Raw genomic sequence first — 26,882 nt, 5'->3', positions numbered from 1 at the left:
AGTCTAAACCCTGAGGATAATGGGCAGACAGTGCTGTGTGTCTTCTTTCACGTTGGCAGTAAGAAGAAATGAGAGTTAAGACACTCTGGAGACACATTCTTCAAGTAGACAGATTGCTTCTACAAATACACCAGTCTCCCTGTGGAGGAGCATGTTCCTCAGAGGAGGAGCTACTCTAAAGATATTCAGCTGAATTTACTTGAAGATCAGAGGGAATGGAAACAGGTGGGGTGGGGCAGTAACCCCCTCCCCCCCCCCCCATAAACCTGTCTTTACTTTAAAGTACTGACTAGAATAAATCGAATAAAGCGAACAATGCATAGTGCCTCTAGAGCAACAGGCAACATTCACTGATGGAGAGTCTAAGGACATTTCTCAGCAAAGCCAACCCACTTAGCCATATAACACATTTCTCTGAACCCTTGAGAATGATTATAATCATAGTCTATTGTATATGAGTCATCAGGAAAGTGGGTAATTTATTTGTAAGACAGATGATATGCTAACTTTTCCTGTAACCTCTTCTGACAGAAGCCTTGATCATTGGTTTGTTAATGAGGCATCAATGATTGCTAGTACAAATTTTATGATTTTTAGGGGAATAAAATCTGCTGTTAGGAACTAAACACCATCAATTTTCTTATTTTGTACTCTCCACTCAATAAAGCAAAGTCTATATTACATCAAAGCAGCGTTATCAGCATTAAGATCCATTTCAACACAAATCTAGAAACTTGGCAATCAGCAGCACATAACATGAAGCATCACAGCCAAGAATTATATCGTCTGATGTTCTCCAACAAAAGCAGTTTTACAAGTTTTCAGTAATAACTCTTATTCATGGCCGAGGGTCTTTGCAATCAGCGCTGCTTGTGGTAACTGGCTTCAGCAATCAAGCCTATTGCACCGTGATCAGCAGAGTCTGGTTAGTGACACAGCAGCAGGTATGATGGAAAATCTACAGGAAAAAAAACGTCCTGTGCTGGCCAAGTGAAACACAGCAAAACCTGTGAAAATGAACAAAGCTATAAAAGGTTTGGTTGATTCAAAAGAATGGGAACCTGAGACATCAGCGCTCTGATTTAGAAGCATTTGTGTAGCAGACGTTGCCATGGAACTGCCAGCAACCTTTTTGTCTATATTTACGGTAAATCCAATCTGACACGTATGCAACATAAACCTGTCTGATATATTTTCAGCCTCCTGCTCATATATAATGCACGAGGCTGTCAGTTGTGACAGCTCACATTTATTCCATGCGCACACAGACTGGCATCAAAGACACAATGGAAGCAGTCATTGAGTGGTATGGAATGGTGGCTACATCTGGTATGGCATGAGTTTCTACTTCCTGCTAAATTATCAGAGTATTCAAACCCTGAAAAAACTCTGCATCTATTCACTGCTGTTCATCATTTCACAATTTCACCATCTATTAACCGCTGACTAGAGCAGCTGCCACTAGATCTGATTGTATCTGTCGTTATAAGTGCAATCTGTTAACTACAATGGCTAAACAAATTAAAAACACCACTGGGTAGTAAGTCTAAGGGGAGTTTAAGAGTTAGATAAAAAGACCAATATATAGCTGTAAATAGACTGTGGTTTAATTGGCTAACTAACATCAATGAGCTGACCACACTTATTTCTTTCATGAGAAGGTTCAAGTCAAACTACTAGGATGGAAATATAATAAAGTATCTCATGAAAAATGAGATTTAAACAAACTACGGTGAACCTACGGTACAACGATTTTGTTAGGACCGTAAAATTCTTTAAGTATGGCTTTTCTCTTCAAAACAAACAACAGCAGAATTTAATATACACCTCGCTATGAAATAAATTAGGTTAAAAGGGGACTTTGAAAGGATACAGACCTAAAAGAGATTTGACAGTGGATTGAGATTTGCATTGAATTGCATCCAGGATGCCACAAGAGACTGACACTAGCTCTCTAATATACTTTTAATAACAGGTATGTATAAGCGAGCCAATTCATCACCCTAATAGTTGCTGCATGTCACCCTTCATTGCATCTAGTGAAAGTGGAAGCAACAGATCACATCCACAGACCATCAATCAGTCTGGAGTTGGGTAGCTTCTTCACGTTCAACCCAAGGTCAGGATGTACATGAGGACACACTCCTCGAGTTTGTACATTCATCATCTCCAACCCTGTAACAGGCAGGCAGACAGCCCCGTGAAACAGCCCAACTGTTGCATCATTTCCACAGTTAAAACTGACTTTTGGCACACTGCTATTTGAAGGACAATACTTTAGTGAAGATGCCCCAGAAAGCTGCTGAGCTCATCCCCAAGTAGGAGTGTTGTTAACTGCATTTTCAGCTACAGATAGAGTCTGTTACACCACATGAACTGCTCCCTGGCTCTTACACCTGCTTTACAAAAATGAAGATTCTCCCTTGGGTTTTTCGCACTTTTGAAAGAAGGCCAGGAGAACAAATATACCAAGTTTGATGTTCTGTGTGTCTATGTAAATGCACTCAGGGTGACTATTTTCCACAAGGGAAATTGTCCCAGTCCCAGTTTTAAACTATCAGTGGAGTGACTTTGCATCAAGTGTAGCGCAACGGAGAAGACGAATAAGGCGTAATCCCTGCACTATCTTGATAAACGAGCAGTTCTTAGCAGGACGTAATGGTCTCCAAAATGAGCCTTGTGCCATTGTGCACATTAATGAGAAACCTCTTTATGCGTGTGTGCGTTTGTGTGTGAGCTTGTTTGTTTGGATACGGCGTCCCAGAAATGGAGCTCCGCCACAGGGCCCATGCAGCTGCAAACAGGGGCTCTGCTGTGTTCAAACAGTGGACAACAGGCTCTCTATCCTTTCCACTGACAGCCCTCTCACATTCCTCCTTTCTTAACCTCTTTTACTCTTTCCTGACATTCTGCTCTCAGTCTTTTTCTATCATTTTGACTCTTTGTTCTTTCAGTTTTTATTCCGGAGCCTTTTCTCTCCATCCATCCCCAATGTTGCAGTTTCCTGTAGACTCTGATAATGAGTGTATGGTTTTGCTTCCCTGCTCTCATTTTCTCTGTGAGTTGCATGCTGTTATGCCATCGCAAAAGTGGTTTAAATCCTCCGGCAGGGCCCGCCAGCGCTGCTGCAGCTGCCCACTGGGCCGGAATAAATCCAGGAGCCTCCAGTCTCGCCTCTGAATGGGTCCACACCCCTGAAACCGAGCCCAGAACAAAACATCCACCCGCATCAATCCGACAGCAATGAACCCAAAAGGCCTTCCTTTGGGAGGTTATGCTTCCCTCCCTCACTTCCCAATCATGCTTTCACAAAGGATGATTTCAGCTGCCTAATCAACTAGAAAAAAACTTGTGCCCTCTTTCCAGTTCCTGCTACAACCACTTCCCCCCGTCTTCCCCTCCCTTCTTCCTTTACCACGCAAATTTCACATGCCAGTGATTTTGTTTTTCATTACATGAAGGGAGAGGGCGATTGCTCTGAACAACATTTTCTCCCAAGCATATTTGAAATGCCAACATCATTAAGACCAACTGTCAAAGTCAGTGACAGTGAAAGGGCCTCTACCTACCCAATCATTACAACCTTATGCCAAGTCTTTTTTTTTAAAAAATCTGGAGAAAAAGGTTGTTTTTTTTCTGTCAAAGCTCTGCAGGCTTACATCCCCTCCTCCACCTGCAAGGGCTCAAACACCTGTGGTAATGATCTCGGTGACAGAATCAGGCAATTACTGGACAATTTTATTCACGCCCCTGGCTAGGTCAGAACTCACACGCGCACATAAACCCACACGTTTGCAGATTCCCTTTTCTTTTCGGCAGGAGATGCGAGATTTTGGGCAGAGCGTACAGCCGCGGCGCCCTCGGGCAAACCCAATCGCCAGAATCCCCCTGAGCCCAGCAGTCTTGTGTTGCGCCAGCAAAACTTAGAGGTCAGGCCTGAATCAGGTGTTCAGTACCCCTGTCAGGACTTTATAGCTAGGGTCAAAGCTGAGGGAAGCCACAGGGGTGTTAACCCAGCAGCACACACTTTTATATAAAGTTGTGGCCTCAAACTATGGTTAGAAAGGTACAGTAGCATGCAAACGTTTTTTTCAAAATTTCTGCTACTACAAATATGGCCTGATTTCAGAAAGGAATAAAGTTAAAGATGCCACAGTTCTTTGCAATTCTTCCATTTTATTACAGACTTAACATTTTAAAAAGGATTAGGCTCACTGCAATGTCAGGTTAGGTAGTAACACCCTCTTTGGTAAGTTTCAGTTCTTAAAGATTTTTTGCCCGTTCCTTTAGTTCTGCAATATTTTAGGCACTCTTTCGTTTGAGGTTTCATATTTTCAAAGATACGTATATTCTGGGACTACGAAAGCCTACACCTCCTGTGGTTTTTGAGGTGAAGTCATCCTCTTTACAGCATTTTAACAGATGCTGTAATTAAGCTAATTCTTGGCTCAATCAGTGAAATGATTCCTGTATTGCTGGTAGCAGCTAGAGCCAATATTATCAGCTGATATTAGATACGTCAGTATCGGCAAATAATTTCATTTATCAGCCAACAAATGAAAATAAAGCTAAGCAAGTAAAGCAGGGATGGAAGAAACACCCTTCAACCATGTTGAACCATGAGTGTTGATGTTGAATAGGTTGTCTACAAAGGACCTATTTGGGAAGTGCCTCAGTAGGTTGCCAGGTTTAGCTAACATCTCTGAGTTTGTTAACCCTGGATTGTCTGTTCCCAAAACAGAGTTAACTTCTTTTCTCAGCAGTAACCACGGTAACCGACTCAGTGAACTAGACTGGCAACAGTTTCTCTACGACTCCTCCTCTCCTGCCACTAATTTCCACGTTTATTCAGTTACATTTTTACAAACACTGAAATGCCAGTTAAATATTGGTTTCCTATTTTTTGCACTTTACATGGGAAAGATGGAGATTATGTAACAGACATAAAATGAGCTCAGAATAAAACCTGTATTCTCCATCTTTCTTACTCTGTGATTCTGTGGACAGTGATGCACCTGTCAGCCTGTCAGCTGAAAGCTACACTGCAAACAGTTACTAGATATCACAGTTTAAATAAAGACAAAAATTATTTTAATTACTATTTAAATAAAAATGATCTGTGTGGAGCTTTAGACACAGAACACAGTGACCAATCAGCTGTCGTGCTGTAATCAATCACACAGATGAAAGAATGTCTGTCACAACCAGAGTAATCCGATTACTTTTTTCAAGTAACGAGTAAAGTAAGGGATTACTATTGCAAAAACGGTAATTAGATTACCGTTACTTTCCCGTAGGAACGCTGCGTTACTGCGTTACTAAAACCGTGATTTTTTGCGAGAATGTCTCATGACAGTGATGTAAGCGAGTGCGACGTCCGTGACAACAGCTGTGTGCAGATCAACAGTGGATCATATATCGAGTGCGGGAGAGAGTATGAGCATGCAGCGTTTAAATCTTGGAAGTACTGACCTTATTTTGAGTTTGATTCCATAAAAAGTGACTAACACATTAGTGTCTGTTGTGCGTGGGAAGAAAACTTGTTTTTACAGCAAAAAAAAACCCTAAACTTCCAAGCAAGCACCGAGTGCGCTACGACGTAATGGGAAACTCACAGAGAAACTCGCGGATTCTTCCACTGACCGCTGCGGCACACCTGCACCAGGGTAAACCTCCGCCTGCCCTACTCCTGCTTTACAGGTGAAAATAGAGCAACAGGACCGCTGAGTCTTTGATTTTATTTATTTTCTGCTGTGTTTTACTTGCATCTATTTGAAAGAGTGAGTGTAAACACAAAAAAAATATATTTTATGTGCTGGAATGTGCAGAAAATAAGTTTTAATGTTAAACTAATTTCTTCAAGTCAGAGAATGTTGCATATAATTAAATTTTTGCTTGATGCATAAAGTTAAAAGATTAAAACTAATAAAACAAGTTTTAAAAAGAGACTTTTCCATTTGATTACATTTTGTATGATGGATTATGTAGAAAAAGTAGAATTGGGCTGAAAGATCTATCACTTTATCACCTCTTCAGGTTGTAAATCGTGTTTTTAAAAAGTAACTAAGTAACTAAGTAATTAATTACTTTTGAAAATAAGTAATCAGTAAAGTATCGGGATTACTTTTTTGGGGAAGTAATCAGTAATTAGTTACTGATTACTTTTTTCAAGTAACTTGACCAACACTGGTCACAACTGACATTTTGCAGATGTTTGAGTGAAGATGAGTAAAAAATCCCTGCTATGGCTGTAAGAGAGCAATCATGTATCAGTAAAGGCTGAGATTAATCAGATTAAAATGTTTAAAGTGGAATATTAAAGCAGAGTTTTTCTGTAAATGTCATTAAGGATTTTTATTCATAATGGCAGTAATAACCTCTATAAAAAATAAGATTGTTACATTCCACATCATTAGATTACTTTTTAAGTGAATAATTATTCAAGCAATGAAATGATCATAAACTGTAGCAAAAACACATTTTATTTAATAAAAAACTCTCTTGAGGGCAGATCCGCTCCGGGTTTATTGCTGTCTGGGTGACTGATATCACGGGTCCATCGGTAAACTGTGTCTGATCTCTACAATTTCATCTTCAGCTCATGTTGCCACATTTTTTACCTCATTTTTGTTTTTTGAGAAAAATGAGATCCACACATGAGGACATTTGTTTCAAATTTTGATAGAACAGTGGCAGTATAATGTCCTCGTAAGTGGATAGCAGGCCCTTGTAGAGAAAAATTAAGTATTTTGGTCTAGACGTCCCAAAACGTGATGTCCACATATGTGGACACCAGGTCCTAGGAGGTTAAACATGAAAATAGCTTCGTCTATTAAAAATTCAAGTTGAGTAAATGATGACAGGAGACTCTCATGGCCGTGACTCTTGGTTTGGAGAAATATTATCTGAAGTCCTTCAGATAATATTTCTTGATTAGCCAGTATTTAGTTTCCTGGTTAGGTCTTGTCCTCATGCGTTTACAAGTCTTGTTTATTTTATAAAGGTTTTACTAGTCCTATCCCCTTTAGTTTGGTTTATTTTCCTTTTTGTGTTTCCCTTCAGTTTCTGTATTGACTTGTCTTTCCAGGTTTCCCTGTGTCAGGTTAATCCTTGTTTCTGCCGTTCCTGTTTTATTTGGTAATGGTTGTTCTCTGTGTTTTGTGTTGAGTTTACTTCCCCGTCTCATTATGTCTGTTGTCTCCAGCCATCCCATCTGTTTTCTCCCTCCATGTTATAATGTGAGTGTGTATATTGTCTTGGCCTCCCCTTGTTCATTGTCCCACATAACTGTTTGAACTTTGTGTTCTCCTGCTCCCGGTTTACCTGTTAATCCACTTCCTGGTCATTTCTAGCATTTTGGAATTCCTCGATCAGTTCCCTGTTTGTTCCTGCTCACACAGACATTATTAAAAACAATTATATATTTTCTATCAAAATGTGTTCAGCCTGTGATGATGGCAGGGTGGCACAGCTAATTAAAATGACTCATCTTCCCCTGCTCCTTTATTTCCACATTAAATATCATGGCCAGCAGTGAGACATGCTCATATTCCTCGGTCCACTGGATTAAAATGGAGGCTCTGGTCCTTATTTGCCACAACGAATCCTGGTGTCAGAGCTTTTCTTTCCTTTCTTTTATTCTGATCACTTCACTAACAGGAATTTCAATCACAGGCACCCAAATTTTCCATCTTAATCTATTTATGGCAAAAATATGAAACAGTGTTTTAAATTAACTGAAGACTTAATAACACAAAAGTCCCCCTGTTGTTGACTGATTACTGATAGTAAACATGAGTAGCACTGTCAGCAGCATTATCAACTGTAGCCTTAGCATAGTTATACCAACCTGAACCTTTTTACTTTTTCATAAATAAGAAATTCTAAATATTATTTTTTGATTCTTCTTTTGAATTACTCTTAGTTTCAGTGCAGAAAATATTGCTTGCTAATGAAATAATTTCTGAAGCCAAAATAATGATAAAAGTGTCATAAAGAGTTAGTGGAAGTGGTAGGGAAGATTTTCTGGATTTGTCCTTAAGGGAACAAAGCAGAATCAATCTGTTACAGAAGGTGCTCACCTGACTCACTACAAGTTGAGGAGCTGAACCCAATGCTACGCACAGAGCAGACCACCGCAAAGCACACTGCATTTGCCCCAACAGACTGATAGAAAAGCTCCAAGATTTTTCTCCACTTCCTTTGAAAACAAAGCCTGCTTATCCCTTTCTTAGATACAGCCTGTGTGTTGTCTTCCTGTTCAGCCTCCTGTCAATGTGGGGACCCGGCTATCTGTACTATTCCAAGATAGACTCAGGCCATGTTATTCTGAAGTCCATGACCATCCCTTTAGTCTTACTTACATTCAGAAACAGAATATTTTCCCCAGACCACTCAACAATATCACACTTTAGTTTTCCCGTCCTTCTACCCAAACACAGCAGAATTGTTTATGTAGGTGTCAGGATCACGGGCTATACTGAAATTGTCAGGTGTACCAGGTGAGCAGGAATAGAGACAGAACAGTCAACAAAGACAGAGCACTGCCCAATCTCACAAAAACAAGAAAGCAAAACAAAGACAATTGGCTGCTATTTATGGCTTTCATATAAAACTAAAAACTAAATGTTGTATAAACTGCTGGATTTTGCACGTTTAGTTGATGCCAGCTTTGGTTCAGCAAAGCTGTGATGGGAATTTCTTCCTCTTTTTACACTGATCCATTACATCCCTTGACAGATTAGTTGTAAGCAATAGCTGAAACATTAGTTAAAGCTGAGACTATTTGGCAGCATTGAAAGTAGCTTTACTGCTGAGCAGTAGTAGCATTAGGTAACATATATTTGTTGGAGCAGTAGCAATGGTGTTAATGCTTTGTGTCAGCAGTAATAAAGCAAATGAATGCAATTAAGTCATTAGCAGCAGCAGCAGCATTGCAATAACTATTACTAAAAGCACGTATTCCTTCTGCTTGTCAATAGTAGTAATAGTCACAGTGCACATATGTAGCAGGAGTAGTAATAGACTTTGTATTTAGGCCTAAAAAGTGAAAAGTGAGAAAAATTTTATTGTGTGACATGTCGAAAGGACACATTTTAAACATGTCTATCCCCATTTGTTCCTGAGAGGGCAGTATTGTTGCAGGCCATTCTCACATCTGTGCTACATTAAGCAGTCCAGTAGGTGAGCTATTCAAGCATGCCTCTAACCTAGTTGAATACAAACAAATCAACAGAATTAGACAGGGGACTGAAGTAAGGATTTGCATGCTGGTCTACCCATGTAAAGCACAAACTTGTTAGGCTTCAGTCACACAGGAAAGGATGTCTGCAATACTAACCCAAACCAAACCCAACACCATCAATTCTGTGCCCAGCCAACCAGCCACACTAAACCTTCTATTAGTGAATCGACTTAAGGCTCTCATTTCTTCGCCTTCACAGATTCACCCTGCCTTGTACTGTAATCCCTCTCCAGCGGATTTTTAATTAAACACAGACAACACATGTGGGTCAAAGACAGCTGCCAGGCAAGGACATAGAGGCAAAAGGAGACTTGTACCTGTGTCAAAGTAAACAGAGCTCATTAGCCAAAATGTATGCCTTTCTCTTTAAACGGGCTAAAAATGAGACGTCACTTCTGACAGGAGTCCTGATCTGCACCCTCTGTTAATTGTTCCACCCTCCCAAAACACACTCATGCCTTCATACACAATCACTTTTTAAGTCAACTGTTACCATCCTTGACCACGACCTCTAAAAGTAGTCAGCGCTATAAAACAATCTTAGGAAAAGTGAGGGACTCTCCATTTCCTCTTCCTCCCCAGTTCTCACCTTCTGTCACTATGATTGGCAGCTTTAATTAACAACGAGTCTAGTGTCCTCGCCGAAAGTGGGTGACAGAGTTTGGGGGGGGGGGTGAAAATATGAAAACAATGCATAGCCTACTTTTGTGTGCATATAATTAGAGATGTCTGGGGCTTGCTGTAGAACCCAGTGGGCGTGGTACAGACTCAAGCAGGAGCAAATTATGTCCAAATCATCTCTTAGGAATAACAATGAACATGTCACACATTGTTCTAAATAAGTGTCCCTCCACTCAGCTAACCACACGGGGGTCTCTGTAGCTCTTCCCTGCACTTCAGCAACAAGTTAAAATAATAGAGACCAGGGCACATGGTATGTAAAGAATTGTAAAAACATTTTTTTTTTAAATTGAAAAGATAATTTTTTCTGGTAGCTGTATCTGAACAATCTACTAATCTCCTGCTTCAAGGCTAAAGCAAAGCTTTTGCATTCCATGTATAACAAAGCTTGATACTTACCCCATTTGATCAACAGTAAAGCACCAAGCTTTATTTACTAGCTCTGTGACTGCAAAAACATTACTATCTTGAACTACCCTGATAGTATGTGAATACTTTTGACATAAATCATCAGTTTGAGCAACATATTAGCTTCTCACCTTAAAGAATTAACTGTGGTTAACCTTTTCTTTGTTCTCTAAATTACGAAAAAATGTATTTACCTTAAAGGGATTTACTCAAGGCTGAACTTAGGATTTGGAATTGAAGCTGAATGGACCAGTAACAATCTGTCCTAAATGAGCGAGTCATCTTCAAAAGACCCATATCAGCTAAACTTTACGAGTAACCTATTTCCTGCACAGAGCCAGTGCTCCACCCTTGGCAGAGATTCTTCTTTAGTTTCATAATACATTAACACTAGCACAGAACTTCCACATGAAACAGAAAAAAATCACCCAGTGAAGCTTTTTGAAGGCAAGCGTTCTGCTATTCTCATCACTTTTCTAGGTCAGCGTACAGGATGCTGTGTTTAAACCAACTCACAAACAACATATGTCAACTGTTGCCTTATGCAAGGGCAAACAAAGTAGATCTGTTTTTAATGTCTACTCGGGTCATCCCTGAATTATCCCTCTAGTGTCTGGGCCAGCGCTATCATCCTCAAATGCCCTATTATTATTGTGTATGGGCTCAGTGACCCCAGCTACAGAGCCATCTGCTCAGAGTCTACTGATGCTCAGATTAGGGGTGCAGGCCAGAGGAGGGTAAGGGGACACACATGTTTAGTTGCTGAGATGCCTCTTCTAGGCGCTGCTCTGTTAGATCAGGTGGTAGGAAGATGAAAGCTAATACGCAAAGTTTTGACACAGACAGAAATCCAACCACCAGCTGATTTCCATGCTGTTTTCCCCCATACAGCTTCTACCAGTGTAATCAATACCCCCATCCTGTACTCCACACGCTCCTCTCCTCTCCCACTTCCTTCACTTCACTGTCTGGCTCATTTTCCACCACCTCCACCTGAGATGCAGTACCAACACTTGACGGCCTTGCTTACTGAATCGATGATTCGGGGCCTCCTGGAACGGCAAGCTTATAAAACCCACAACACTGCACTCTGTGTGCTGGCAGCGAAACATCCTCATAAAACAGAACGAGGATTTTAGAGGTATATGCCTCCAATCATCCTTGGCTTTAGTAACATGTTCTTCTGTGAATGTAAAGATGCTTTAGCTTGCTCATTTCCATGCAGAGCATGAATGTAATCCTTTATGTTTATCTCTCTGAGTTCGGAGGCCACGGGGGGCTGCAGCCCACTGTACTTGCTACTGATGCATACGCCATTTGAAAGGCACACGCAGCAGATGCTGGCCCAGGTGCAATTATTTCTTATAACTGCCAAACTACGGCTGTTGCCTGAATCATTGCCAAGGTGTCCCAAAGTGTCAGAGGGACAATAGAAACAAAAGACCGAGAATTTTTAAAGAAATATGCATGCCAAGTTATTTATCATGGCGTTAGAAGTAGGACAGATGGATTGGGAGACGAGAAGGCCAAGATGCATTAATACTGCCAGGTTCACAGGACTGATTATCAGTGGGAACGCCTACACTGGAAGTGTTTATTCCTTTCTCTTTGAAACTTGTTTATCCAGGAAAATTCATCTTTGTGACACATCACGCTGAAAACTCAGACTGAACTACTACTTTTGAAAGTACTACTGAAACTGACTGAAACTTAATATGCATCAAGCATCTTGGCCAGTTCATGATCTACAATTTCATTTCAAAAACATTATAAACTGACTGTTTTCTCTGCCACGCACACTGCGAGTCATATATTACTTGACCGCACACGCAACAGGCGGCTTGAAATTCATATTGCAGCCATGAATGCTTCCCACGTAGGGATTTAGACACTTTGAGACTCTGGTCTCATAACGTGACATACAAACTAGCAGCCATATAGGAGCTGTGCAGAAAAGTCTGGTTTTATGAAGCATGTGAGGCGTACCTGGATTTGAACGGTAAAGCATTACCTTGACCTGCACTTTGAGGGTCTCACGCTTCATGTGCAACAGGAGGAAAGATGTATGGAAAACAGCAACACCGAGACACAACGTGGCAACGCTAAAGCTTTACTGACAGAGAAGGAAATAAGAAGCTGGTGACCAAGACGTCCCGCAGTGATAGCAGGTGCACAGGTGTTGCTGCTCATACTGCATAACCTCCCATGCTGTGCACAGGAACCCTGACAGGGGTGAGCAGGCATTGCCACAATGCCCTTGTTTGCTCCAGTGAGGGCGTGTTATATTATTTATTTAATAATTTGACTTTTTTTTCCTTACAAGTTTCCTTTCAACTTTTAATATCTCTCATGTGCCACAGGGACACTGGGAGGCCCACCAGTTTGATAACTTTAAATGCCTACTTTTTAAAGTGTAATATCTACAGCTACCTTGGGACCTTGCTCCATATCAGTGATTTTCTTTTTTCTTTTTTTTTTTTTGCTATCTTACAAAAAGTGAGGGGTAAGATATAAGAAGAAGTGAGTTTGTGGTTTGGCAGTTAATCTAACTTGAGTTTATCAGCGCTGTGGTTTACTACATTAACGACACGGAGGACTAAACATGTGAGCCCGAGAGGGAAAACTGTGGGAGATAAGGAGCTGGAGGAGAAGGTAGCCGAGCTGAAAAGAAATAGCTTTTGGCATCATGTGGTTATTTTTCTCCAGAAGCTTCAGAAAGGAAAGGAAGCATGAGGAATGCCATTCCTGCAGTTTGCCCTCAGATGTCATTTCAATCTAAAGTGACATTTGCTGATAGCACCGACACAAAATCATCCTGCAGCCGAACTCTGACCCCGTCTGCTGAATCTGCTGTTCGGTCATCTCGCGCTGCAGCGATAACCGAGCGACAGTTTCCACTCTGCTGCCAGCACCACCGCTGGCATCGACCTGTCATCAGACTTGACAGTTCCAACCAGAGGTTTCATGGCCGGGGAATAGCTTGGACAATTGGTTCAGCCGCAGAGAGTAAACACACTGTCAGCTAGGCAGAACAAGTGACAGAGGAATATTCATAAAGATTATTCATGGCTGGCTGTCAGCAGCGGTGACAAATCTGGGAGGTAATGGCAGCAGCAGCCAAATCTGACGGAGAGCAGGACTGGACTAAATGGACAGGCAGCCATCACTGCAGAACAGTCATGCTCCTGCATATCTCTTCTCTGTGTGCACCTCATCCCTAATACATGTGCCCAGTCGTAGCAACAACTGCATCATCAGTCTCAACTGCCATTCCCAACAAGTTGGCCACGTCTGTGTGCTGAGAGCAAATGCTTCCAGAACCAGGGGGTAAATTATCCTTGAAAGGAAAAAAAATCCTCCCTCAAATTCTCCACAATGTTATCACCATCAATCTGTGATGGTGAGAGCGTTCTAGGGTTTAAATTTTGACGAAGTGCTCTAATTTACTTTTCTGCTATACCCACTTTCCCTCACATTTGTTTTTTACTTCCTCTTTGTAGGGCTGGGTATTGCTTGGAATTCTGGGACGAATATCAAAGTTTAAAGCTGAAATTTAAAAAAAACAAAACAATTGTGCTCTTGTTTATAATTTCCATCCAGGTCTGCTGAGTAGATTGATGTGCTTTAAAACCTGTGCTCACCTCTATAATATCATAATATGTACATTTTTTACTTTAAAGAATGTTCTCTCAAGTTTTGACATTCAACAGACAAGAAATATTATAACTGACCTATAAAAAAATAATAATTATCGAGTTAATTGAAATATTTTTTTCTTGAAAATATATGGCTAAGGCTACTTCTTAATTTTTTTTTGCGTTTTTTATTGAGTCAATCATCATCTGTATAATTTAGATTTTTTTTTTTAGAGCTCCACCAATTGCAAGATTCTTGGGTGATTCCAATTTACAATTATTTAAGTGTGACCTGACGATACGGAGTTTTTTCTCTGACAGCGTTTAAAAACAAAACTGAACTTTTCTTCAATGCTATAATTTCATTTTCAGAACAAAATAAATAACATTACAATTTGTTACTACAGCGAGTTACAGGATCTTCTTTTACTTAACCGAAAAAGTTCTCTAGTACTGGAAAGATGTCAAAATAATAACCTGAAAATTGGCACCCACCCATCACTGGTTATACTTAACTTGCATGGCCCAATTCCATTTCGTATCACAAAAGCAATAATATAAAAAAGCCTCACCATCAAGGGATACCCAACAGTGTTTAAAAGGTTTCAAGTGTTCGAGGCTCACTCCGTCACTTTTGACGAGGTAAGTGTCGCTGCCTGGCGTGATATTTCCTTTCTGAAGGCTGTTTGAGGAATTAAGAGACACTTTTGCTGACATAAAATATAGTCAAGTTTTCAGAGAAAGATATTGTTGTCAGTGCAATTGCTGCACCGTGATCTGGTAAGCTGCCTCTGCAACTGCTTTCAAACCATCAGTGCCACACTCTCAATGCTTAGTGGACAATTTGAGACATGATCTGTGGCAAACGACGAGCTCTCAGCCTCTCGGGAGAAAAGAGGGGTTGGAGGAGTGCAGAGAAATTATCCTCAGTGCTTGGAACTTCCCAAAATTTGGCAAACAAACAAACTGACGTCTATCATCTGAAGGTAAGAAAGTCAGGATGCTTTACGCTTCTTGGCTTTTGTTGCCCCGGGCAACAGTTCAGTCTCCTGAGACTCAATAATTGTACAATTAACATCACTTTACATACCTGTGACACACAACAGCCTCCAATATCGAAATTCCACCCACAGCTGAGGTGTTCATGCTATGCGGATTTATTATCTTCAACCTTTTACTGATTTCACAAAACATTTCATCTAGCGCATCATTATATAGATGCAGTAAAATGAGTCACTGAGGAAAAACTGAGCAACGGCAATCAGAAACCCAGCAGCTTCCTTTGAAGTCATCTAAAGTGAACTCCAATGCAGGCATTCATTACTGACGTAGAAAAGTAAGCAAATTAACTTCAGCGTCTAAACATGTTTAGAGATCAGCTTGACAGACAGCATGGTGCCTGCTGGCATTCCTCCATCTGCTCAATAATGATTTGTTGTAGATGGGGAAAAAACTCAACACAACTGTAACACCTGGAGAGTCGAAGTTGGCCTCGCATCTCTCCACAATGACGCCTCCCAGGTCCAGTCCAAGGCCGGCTGGTAGCAGTATCAGCTTCAATAATAACATGCAGGAGTTACCGGCATGAGCCAGCTTATTGTAGGTTGTTGTCTTAAGGGTTTCTGCAACAGCCAATAATATTTCCATGGTCTACATACCACCAATGAACCATATTTAACAAAAACGATACCCTGTGTTGTGAAATGTACTTAAAAGTGTGTTTGAAAATCTACCAGGTTACTGTACAGATTCATTACTAGCAAAGGCAGTTGCCCATTACATTGACATAAAACAACCCTGCCTGATTATATTTTTATAAAAAAAGCTAGGTTGGTATGAGACTGCACTGGTAGTTCTCTGCAATAAATAAAGGCAAACATGCTGGAGCCTGACAGGTTGCCAGTCTGTCGCAGGGCTAACATACAGAGACAGACAACCATTTGCGCTCACATTCACTCGCACATTCAGACCTATGGATAATTTGGATTAATCAGTTAACCTATCCCCACAAGCTGCATGTCTTTGGACCGTGGGAGAAAGCCAGAGTACCCAGAGGGAACCCACGCAAACACGGGGAGAACATGCAAACTCCACACAGAAAGACCCCGGCCTGATGGTGGAATTGAACTCAGGACCTTCTTGCTGTGCGGGAACAGTGCTAACCACCGTGCCACCGAGCTGCTAATATTATCATTGTTATTATTATTATTATTGTTGTTGTTATTGTTGTTGTTGTTGTTGTTGTTGTTTACTTAAGATTTCTAGGATACCTTCGTGCTTGCATCTGATTTATGCAGTGTCACTGGATATATTGCGGAGTCACTACTATTGCACTATAGTGCTGCTGCTGGCACTTTGATTCAATTCACACTTTGAATTAGGTAGTGTGTCACCACTGACAGTAGTTGATTGGAAAAGAAGGAATGAAAAGAGACATGCTGCTGCCTACAAGGTGCAATCATTGATAAAATGTCTTCCCCTTATTTTTCAATATTGTCATAAATACAATTATTTCAAATTTCTTGAAATATTTTAATATAATTTTGAGGCTATTCATATGTAATGCAAAATAAGGTATGTGTGAGATGATCACTGTAAAGTAAGGTATGTGTAAATGGAGATCATCTATCTGTCAACAACCTAACTGAAGGTAAATGAAACCTGACCCAAACAACATCCACAAAAATTCAAACCTGCTGCTGCCAGATAACTGTTTGTATTGCGTATTTATTTACCATGAGTCTGCGCTCATTAACACGAGTTACAAACTTTTCCATTCTTGACATCATTGATTTAATCTTGATATTTTTACATTCTCTAACATTTATGTTTTAGTTGGCTTTACTTTCATCTTTTTTAATTTCTCTTTTGTTTTATAAATAATTACCTCTTTGTAAAATAACTCATCTTGAACTGTGGGCAGTGACATACTTATGTCAATCATGTTTATGAAAAGTGTTACACGACCCCGTGATTACACATTCGTTTTTACACTTCGTATTCAGTCATTGTGTTTTGTTTTTAACGCTTTGGTTTGGTTTAAGCAGCAAAACTAATTAAAATAGTTTTGGGTTCAAACCGCAGACAGTATAAAAAGGCAACTATTGCCAGCATGATGTCACATGATTGTGAAGTTCTATTATGAAAGCTTAAACTAGCATTTTCACCATTGCAATCTGGGTGTCCTAAAAGTGGACATGATGAGTACAGGGGAGTGACTATGACACAGTATGGACACCCCACACTGATTGTCAAGCTTGACTTGTGATTGATAGCTACATAGCCAATGCACTACCCCTGGATAATCCTTCTCTCTGAGTCTAATGATGACCATCATTTCCAAAAGGAACTTTGCGTGACCAGAAAGCAGCAACTGAGACCAAAAGTACAGCAGGAAAGTTTTTACTGTGTGTACAGAGAAAGGGAGCAGGTGGACATTTTCCCACAGACTTCAACCTGGAGTTCACCCCCAGTTAGGAATTAAAAGAATTCCAGAATCATTTTTCCAAACTTGAAAGGTAAATCCATTTTCCATGTATTTTTGCTAGAGAGTGAAAACATTTTTTTTTAACTTAAAAAAACAACAACAAAATTTAGGACAGTAGAAAAAACTTGTTATTTAAAAAACTACTAAACAACAGGGCTGGGAAATATGAAATTTGTTTTAACAATGCTACATTCATTGCATGGGAATCAACATTGGATTTAGAGCAGGGCGATATGACCAAAAATATTTATCACGATATACATTTGAAAATTTGCGATAACGATATAACTGACGATATAATTGACACTAGACAAAATACTTTACAACTCCACAACTTTATTAGTGCAAAAAAAAAAAAACATCACTGTATTTTCACTTAAACAAGCAGCTGTTTATTATGTGCATTAAAGTTATATAAAAATGTAACAGTGCAAATTCCTTGCTGACAGTTTAACCAAAAGGCCATTTCCAGTGGAAATTGGCCGACATACCCTCAGCATAACCATGTATAATATCCACAAAACTTAAAAAGAGGTTATACACACACACAACACGGTAATATTATGTTGAAGCACAGTACGTATCACTCCGTGAGGCTCCTGTCTACGATAGCCGTAATGCTCCGACAATCCATCAAGCGGTGCGGGTTCGTAGCTTAGCAAAGTCGTACTAAAACAGTTGACAGTTTTTCGAGCGCCGTGTACGACATGAAATCGTTTCGAGGTCAGTAAACACAACCAGAATTCATACATAAGGCACACGGGATCATAAGGGGCTCTGTCAACTTTCAGAAAAATCAAAGAATGATTTTAAGTGTGTTGTATTTTCCAAAAAACGCGGTAATAACGACGGCCCGCTAGCACGCTCTACCAAAAATAGTGCTTTGTTGTGTATCTGACGGACGAAAGTTAAACCAGTTCCACACCACTGAAGCTGCAGCATTTTTACAAACCAATTCTGATTCATCCGTTTCATTCAACGATCCGCTTTCGCCCTTCTCATTCTCCGTCGCCGCCATGCTTTTTCTGCCATGTGCGTATGAAAACAAAGGCACTGCACACGCGCGTTTTACCCATATTCTATTGCGATATTTCATTTTCTTATCGTTGCCCAACATTATACCGGTGTTACTGTGAACGGTATGATGTGGCCCAGCCCTAGTTGGATTTAGATTCATCTGCATAGTGAGTCTGCAGCAATTCTGCCAACTAATAGCAATTCTAATGAATTGGAGGGTGATGTGAACGCTTTATCCAACTTAGTTAATATGTTAACAGCTCAAACATTCACCAAGAGTAGTCCGGTGTTAAAACAGAAAGCAAAGTGGCAAAAGACTAAAATACTGTATACAACTGATGACTACTGAAGATACATCATACTGAAAGATAGATGGAGCACAAGAACTCGGAGTTCAACCGAGACGGGCACAATGAAGTTTGTTGACGGCGAAACTGCATTTCATCAACTCCAATTCCATAGAGAAAATTGCCTTCAGTACCACAGCGGCAGGCCTGACTTCTCCCTTCATGATAAGAGGAAATCATTTTGAGATAAACTGAAGTAATCATGCTGCAGTTATATATGTATAAAAAAACCACTGAAGTTTGTGAACTCTGTCTGCCATTCGCAGGTCTGAGAACTTCCAAAAAGCCCATGAAGTCTTCACACTGTGATGATTAAAACTAAAATTTTAATTTGGTGAAACACCTTTACAAGTTTGCTTTCGCCACGCTGCCAATGAAAGTCTGAGAGACGAACAGAATGAGTGACAACTAACAGCCAAGGCAATTAAAATTTCTCAAAAGCCATCAAAGTGGAGGATTGCACTGACTTCCATCTCATTCAGGGCTCCTTAGCTAGCACTCATTTGTCTGTCAGCCTGCTACTGACTGTCTGAATATGTCTACACATCTGATGCTTGACCTATCCATTTGAATGGAAAAGAAGCCCTCGCGTGTTCTGTAATATTTATCCCACTTAATGCTATAGTGCTCATCAGAAAGGTTAAGAGTGAAACATCGGCTGTGCTTTATCATTTCAAATTGATCTTTTTTGCCATTGTATCCATTTTATTCAGCCAAACACATAATTAAAGTCAAACTATCTAACGGTCATAATTGAAAAGGCTTCTAAATGTCCAGTAGAATATGCGGATGGGTTATGCTAAATCTATACCCTACATTCATTGGGTTTTTCTTCTTCAGTTTGAAACAGCACTTGCTCTTTTGTCATCTCATTATTGCAAGCTGCAATTATGCTGTACTCATTTTCTTTAAAAACGTGCAGCTATTATGGAATTCACAATTTTTATATTAAAAAATCTTTTGTTATTTCCCCCAGAAAAAAAACACATCTCATTATTGCTTTTTGTGTGAACACACACGCCATTTTCTCTATTTACAGCCCTCACATTTGCCCCAGGAGAGCTGTGTGTGTGTGTTGGACTATTTTAGCACTGAGCTGGATTCACGCCACTACACACCAAGAACTCCCCTCTTTACATCCTCCCAACAGACCATGAAAGCGCACCTTCTCGTGTCAGCGCTCACTTTCGTTGCGATCTTTTCCAGCTTACTTCCTCCAATATCAGAATCCTTGGAGCCGCATGTCAGCGCTGCTTAGTGTCGGAGCTCACTCACGTGGTTTCGTTTCAAGATTAAATTACATTCTTGCTTTTACTCCTCAGAGCCCCCGCTAACAGGGGGCCGGGCACCTTTAAACAACACGCCAGGTGTCACCTCAGCGATCACACGTTCTCTAGGCCAGACTTTGGAGCTGAGGTGCAAACACAGCTACACTCGGCAGAATTATAAAGTGGGGCTGCCACTGCACCTTCTTGTGTTTTAGCTCCGATCAACATTAAAGCTGCATGACACAACTTCTTGGCAGCCTCAAAAAGGCAGCAAAAGGGATATGTTAAAACTTCAGTACCTGCAAATCCGACAACAAACTGCCAGGCTCAGTCTTTGATGATTTATTCCAAGAGCTGTGTGGGGAACCTTAAGTACCAACCAAAAGTGTTCTTAGCATCACATAACTACAATTGGCAAAAGTTTGCAGTGACAGCTTGGTCAGATGAATGACAAACGAACTCTGTAAAACACAACTCAAATCATTTTCCTTCCACCTTAAAGGATTTTCTCGAAGAATCTTTCCTCGTGTGACTCTACTGTAGATTGCAAAGCCTAGTTGTGAATATCAAGGAGGCATAAATAGAAACAATCTGATTTATATGTAAATCTCAATGTGTACCCACAAGTGGTAACCGTGATGATGCATTACAGTCCTATTTCCAAACGTTAAAGCATTAGTGTCTTAGCAACACATAGGCAGCCTGTCACGCAGACACCTAATCTTTAGGTCACTCTTGTCACTGAGAGATTAAGTTGCTGACCCCAAACTATAACGGCTCTTAACTTGAATCCAGCTGGGGAATTAATTCACAGTCTTTCACTCCCCTCGAGTCTTAAGCATAAAATACTCCAAAATACATTTCAAAATGAACAGGCATGTTACCAAGTTCGCTTTACTTCTGCTTGCATTTCATTCAGTTCAATTCAGCTTTCTACCTCAATATACTTACAATATTAGAAAGAAAATTCAACAATCACATGGCCCACTATGAGCAAGCACTTGGTGACAGTTGGAGGAACAACTCCCTTTTAACAGGAAGAAACCTCTAGCAGGACCGAGCTCAGGGAGGGGCGGCCATCTGCCACGACTAGTTGGGGATGAAGGGAAAGAGAAGAAAGCAAAGAAAGACGGGACAAAAAAGGCAAACTGTGGAAGAGAGAGTCTGCATTTAAGAATTCCTAATGATTAAATGCAGTAGTGGTGTATAAACACACAGAGAGCAAAAAGAGATGAGGGGAAAATGAATGCTCAGTGTATCATGGCAAGTCCCCCAGCAGCCTAAGCCCATTGCAGCATAACTAACATCAGGGTCACCTGATCCAGCCCTAACCATACGCTTTATCAAAAGGAAGGTTTTAAGCCCCATCTTGAAAGCAGAGACAGAGTCTGTCTCCTGAATATAAACTTGGAGCTGTTTCCAGAGTAGAGGGCCCTGACACCTGTTCTACTTTTGAAAACTCTAGGAACCAAAAGTAAGCCTGCAGTCTGACTCTGAAGCCCTCTTTTAGGATGATTAGTTACTATGAGGTTGTTAAGTTATGACAGAGCCTGATTATTCAAGATTTTCTACTTAAGGATAAAGATTTTAAAGCCAATGAGGAGAAGAAGCTAATATGGAAAAAAAAAAGGTCTCTCAAGCCAGTCCCAGTCTAACTTTTCAGCATCACTCTGACACGTGATGTTGGTCATTTTTGATTTATTGCACGAATGGATGAAAACAGTCCAACATATTTGTTTAATGAGCACTTTGAAGGACATATCTTGGACAAAAATGACTTCTGAATTCTTCACAGTGTTACTGGAGGCCAGCAGTACAGTAACCGTAGTTTAGTGTGAATCTAGAATTGGAAAAGTAGAAGCAATCCAGGTCTTTATGTCTTTATTACTTTTCTGCAGTTTAACTAATTGGTGCAGTTATCTGGCTTCATGGATACATAAAGATGCGTCTCATCTGCACTGCAATGAAAATGTATGCAGTGTTTTCTAATACTATTGTTGACAACTTTAAACAACATGTAGAGGTCTTTATTTCTGGTGCTATTCAACATGCTAAGGTTACTGCTACCGTGATTTTTGTATCAATAGAAAAAAACAGCAAAATTTGCAACAATCATTTGATTATCTGATCCAAAGATAACTAATCGGTGAATACCATGGGTGGTGAGCTGTCTTTAGCAGTGAAACAACATGAGCAGTATCTCAAGTTATGATGCAGTAGTGCAAAATGCTTTGACCACGATGATGCAAAATGCTTTAACGAGGTTATAAACACATGGAAAAAATGTTGGCGAGTAACGATAAGATTTAAAATTCCAGCACCCAATCAGAAGGTCTAAGAGTGCATGAGAATGACTTAAACAAGGGACATCAAGGATTTGCAAACAATCTGGACAGAAGCAAGAAGTAGGTACTCTTTCTGATATACATCCATATATAGATATTCAAAATGTTGGATTTTTAAAAAAAGATTTATCCGCATTTGGTGATGGCATTCCAAATACCAACGCTGTCGACAGAGAATCTGCTCAGTGCCCTCTGGTGGACAAACCACTACTCATAACGTATAACTTTTTACATTTTTCATGTATCAACTGTTATTAAAGCCGATAGATCAGCAAATAACTGATATTGTTCGATATATGGGTCCAATCATCTTTGGGGTTTGGAAGTGAACTGACATTTGAAGAAAATGTATTGAGCTGTAGAAAATCATGTTGGACATTTTTTGCAATTTTATGACAAAGTCACACCATAAAAATTCACAAATTCATCTATACTGCATTGCAGTTTTGCAATGACAGCGTTCTTTGACGGATATACTTAAAAGAGAAGCAGCAGGTGAAAATGCACTTAGCAGAAGCTGATTTAAATGTGAATTTACACACTTTTTCACTCCTACTGTGTGACAACAGCCTTCAGTCTGTCACAGAAAGGGCCGAGGTCCACCGCAATGACCCAAGACATATGCAATTAGAACTAGCTTTGACTTTCTCCATGGAAATCAGTGTCTAATCTTGGTGATATGAATAAAAAGAAAGTGAATCAGTGGTGTTGAAACATTTTGTCTGCTATTTCATGCGAGAGCAGAAGACAGGTGGCTTGTTACAATAAATCTTGCCCACAGAATCCACTCGATCCTAGAGAGCAGGGAGTGGCTCGGTGCACGGCTGTTCAGCAACTGGCTCTGGTGATCGTGTAACTGATACCTACATACCAAAGTATTTATATCGCACTGCCAACATTCACACAAGCTGAAAAGCATTTGAGAAAAGTCAACTTGCACTTTCACATGAGACAAACTTGATAAGGGGCTGACTGGTGGCTGGTTTTTTTTTTCTCTTTCTAATCTTATTCCACAAAATTCTTTAAAAGATAACGTCCCACGGCCTTTAGGAGTCTTCACACACTACTTCAGCCATTTAAGTGTTAAACTAGCCACAGGCAAAATGAAAAGGATTTGAACTCACAGCTCAGACAGGCTCTGTGGCTTTCAGGTAATATAGCTTCAAAATGTGTTTTCCTCTCTGAGAACACTTCAAAACTGTCTATCAAGAGTTTGACTGATCCACACAGAGAATATCTGGACCAGCTGTCAGTGCGGTTATTCCGAGCACAAACACTGACATTACTAATTCATCTCCATGGTTGCTGCTTTGTAGCAGCAGGCAACACACTCCAAAACAGCTCTGAGGGATGACTGTGTTACAAAGTGAACAAATCACCCGATGCATCCGCAACATAATCATGCAAGATGTTCCATCAGAGCTATTAACACACAAGAAAGTTAAACATCTGCAATAGAAGATCCAATGAGGGATGACTTATTACTGAGAGGAGATTTACTTTCTGTGAGATGACACATTGGTTTAGAAAAAAAAAACACCTAATGAAGCCTGAACAACTGGAAAAATAGCAGTAAACGTCAAACGCAGGCAGACACTGCTGAATCCTCTTTCGTTTTCGAGCTTTTTGACTTTTTATATCTGATCTTGAAAACACACACACACACACACACACACACACACACACACACACCACTGAGCACTGTCATAAAATGATGCTGTGAGGATGCAGGCAATGTCACGTTTAATGTCCAGTGAAATATTAACGTGCCACTGTTTGCACAAAGGACAAAGTTCACAGCACCGAAAGCGAGACGGGAGCGCGTTTAAACAGTTGAACGCGCACTCAGAGGCAACTTTTTTTTCCAAGTTAGGGAACCACAGTCGGAGCAGAAGACAATTTGACTTCAGCATAAATCTGTAAATTGCAGGGACATGGCGGTTTTAACCCCTCACAGTCAACTTTAAGACTGTAACTCTTGCCTTCGGACTATGCCTCGCCATACCCAAACTAAGTATTTCTCTTTTCTCTTCTTTTACCTGTTGGTCCCTCCATGCTATCTGCGTAGATCCTGATGGCCAGCATCAGTAGCAATGCTGCTGAATACATGTTGGCAGAAGAAGTAAAGTCCAGCTCGTCACAAGAAGCAAATCCTAGAGGAAACTCCAGCAGCAGGAGCAACAACAGCGGCAGGACTGGAGAGAAGTTGCGCGCTCAGCTCCATTCATCGCCGCCTGCACTGATCCCTCCACATCCCGCACAGGGAGCATCTGATTTCAAGCTAAAGCGTTCAAAAGAGCCCCCCTTTCCTGTAACGGCTCCGCTACTTTTTTTTTCTGTGTGCACTGTGAGCAAGCGGGACGCAGGAATGCGGGTCTGCGGCGCCTCCATGTGGCGAGGAAGGGGAGCTCACGGCCGGAGAGCCACACGAAGCCAAGCGCTTGGTTTTAATTGCGCGGAGGCAGTCAGTTTCTTCAAGAATCACGTTTAACTCAATAAAAGAATGCAAAAATAAGGAGATAAGCCATGAAGAAAACAAAGAAAATAAAGTCATGATGTTTATATATATAATATTATAAAAGGCAGAATTCATTTTTAGGAATCCCAGATGATGAAATGATAAGATAAATATTAGAAATATCAGATTTAAAAGTCAAAGTCATGAGCTAGTGTAAATGAAAATAAACTTCAATTTTCGATTAAATCTGAATTCTGAATAAGAAATTTTTCAGGAAATGGAAAATGATTATTTGAGATTAAAAAGTGAAATGAAATCTGAAGCTACAATGGCCATTTAGTCAAACAGGAGAGAACAGCTGGTCAAGGGAGTCAGGGTTTGTCCAGGTCCAGGTGTCCAAGTTTAAAAATATAAAAAGAGTTTATACATAAGTTATTGTTTAAAATATTAAATAATAATTCCAGCTCTTACTGCAGTTTTGAATATGACTTTCTTTTCTTTTTTTAAAAAAAAGCATAGCATCCAAAGTTTGTGGGGGCGAGCTGTATCAGCACAATATTAAACATACATTTCAGGGGGATATTTTTCCTCAGTCTTCCCTTTAAGTGCATTTTTGGCTTCCAAGCAGCTTTATTCCAGCTTGGCCCTTGCTCTCCATTATTATGCTAAAAAGCAACAGATTAAATTCTGACTCACTTGTGGTGAGATATTTAAGCACTAACACCTTGCCAAAGGCTGCCCGAGCACTGTCTGCTCTCTGCGGTTGTATATATTGTGTATTAATATGATGTGGAAGAGCTGTTCTCTCTGTCAATATCTAGCATGCTGCTTTGTGGCAGCAGGGTGGCGATGTGATGAAGTGAGTGTGTTGTACCTGGACAGCTTGGTTTCAAGCCACCGATGAAAAGCCGATGGCAAAGTCAGCTGCTGATTCTCATTTTCCAGCTCCAGCAGTGCCATTCTGCAGGTGACCTCTGACTTTGCCTCTGGGGTTTGTTTTAATTAATGTTTGCTTAGCAGACATCACCGGCTTCTTGTTTGAAATAATTTTTGAAATATTAGATACAAATAAATGATCATTCTTTATGAATGCATTCTGCTTCTTGTCTTTTTGGTCTTGATGATTTGATCCAGTCTCACTTTTCAGATTTAAGTCAGCTTAAGTCAGAAACAACAACTCTTAACCCAAACAATGAGTTCCTCAGTTTTTGAGAAGCATTTTTGTGGTATGGTTTTGGTCCACTTGTGCCATTTGATGGCAAGGGTCACTGGAAATTAGGCCAGTAGTTCTGAAGTTTGTCCTATAAGGCAAGATTTCTACCCACTTTGGAGTGATCCATTGGAGGATGATAGCGCTGTCACAGTAATCAGATCTTGATAGTGTTGACAAGTGAGATTTAAACCACTGCCATCAGCAAAACACCAAATGAGGGACTGCCTTTTGGAGAGCAAATGATTATTGCCTTCAGCAGCATTTTAGAGTCTTGTAGAAAGAAGTGTACTGAAAATGTTCTGACACGTTTTTTTCTTGAAACTGTCATTCATCTACATTATGACTTTCAAGATAGAAAGAGCTGGAGGTACAGATTTAAAGATGGTTTGATTTTCACTCGGCATGACCAGGATTAGAAACAAGTATATCAGGTGGGCAGCTCAGGTTGAGCAGTTTTCAGGCAAAGTTGAGATGATTTGTGTGCAGAGGTGAAAAAATGGTGACTATGAAGCTGCCAGGAGGGAGGAAAAGAGGAAGACCAACTAGAAGGTGAATGGATGTAGTGAATGAGGACATGTAGGGGCTCGATGTGACAGAGGAGGATGCTAGGTAGATGGATGATCAACTGTGGCAATACCTAAAGGGACCTGTCAGAAAAAGAAGAAGAAGAAGAAGTAGAGATATGGCAATTCATTTTTTCACAAGTATCCAATGGAAGGGGAGGGGGGACACTCATTCCAATATTTTGTGCATATAGCTTTCAGCAAGCAACATACAAA

The 26,882-nt window shown here is 40.3% G+C and overlaps 1 protein-coding gene across 7 annotated transcripts in view; it reads right to left on the bottom strand.

Annotated features, from left to right (window-relative positions):
- The window catches only part of ptprua (protein tyrosine phosphatase receptor type Ua), a 245,729-nt gene extending 221,000 nt beyond the window's left edge, over positions 1 to 24,729 (bottom strand). For 5 of the 7 annotated variants that reach the window (XM_040019859.1, XM_040019858.1, XM_040019862.1 and 2 more), the window contains exon 1: positions 24,472 to 24,729. In XM_040019859.1, coding sequence (XP_039875793.1) covers positions 24,472 to 24,541 — 70 coding nt within the window. In that variant the 5' untranslated portion in view covers positions 24,542 to 24,729. The remainder of the gene's footprint in view (positions 1 to 24,471) is intronic. The other 2 variants (XM_040019857.1, XM_040019860.1) reach the window with 1 other exon arrangement.
- Between the last annotated feature and the right edge of the window lie 2,153 nt (positions 24,730 to 26,882).

The sequence above is a fragment of the Simochromis diagramma genome, unplaced genomic scaffold (assembly GCF_900408965.1).
Source record: "Simochromis diagramma unplaced genomic scaffold, fSimDia1.1 OVJJ01000753.1, whole genome shotgun sequence".
Taxonomy (NCBI): domain Eukaryota; kingdom Metazoa; phylum Chordata; class Actinopteri; order Cichliformes; family Cichlidae; genus Simochromis; species Simochromis diagramma.
Note: the sequence above shows the minus strand (reverse complement) of the source record. Positions and strands in the feature narration are given on the sequence as shown.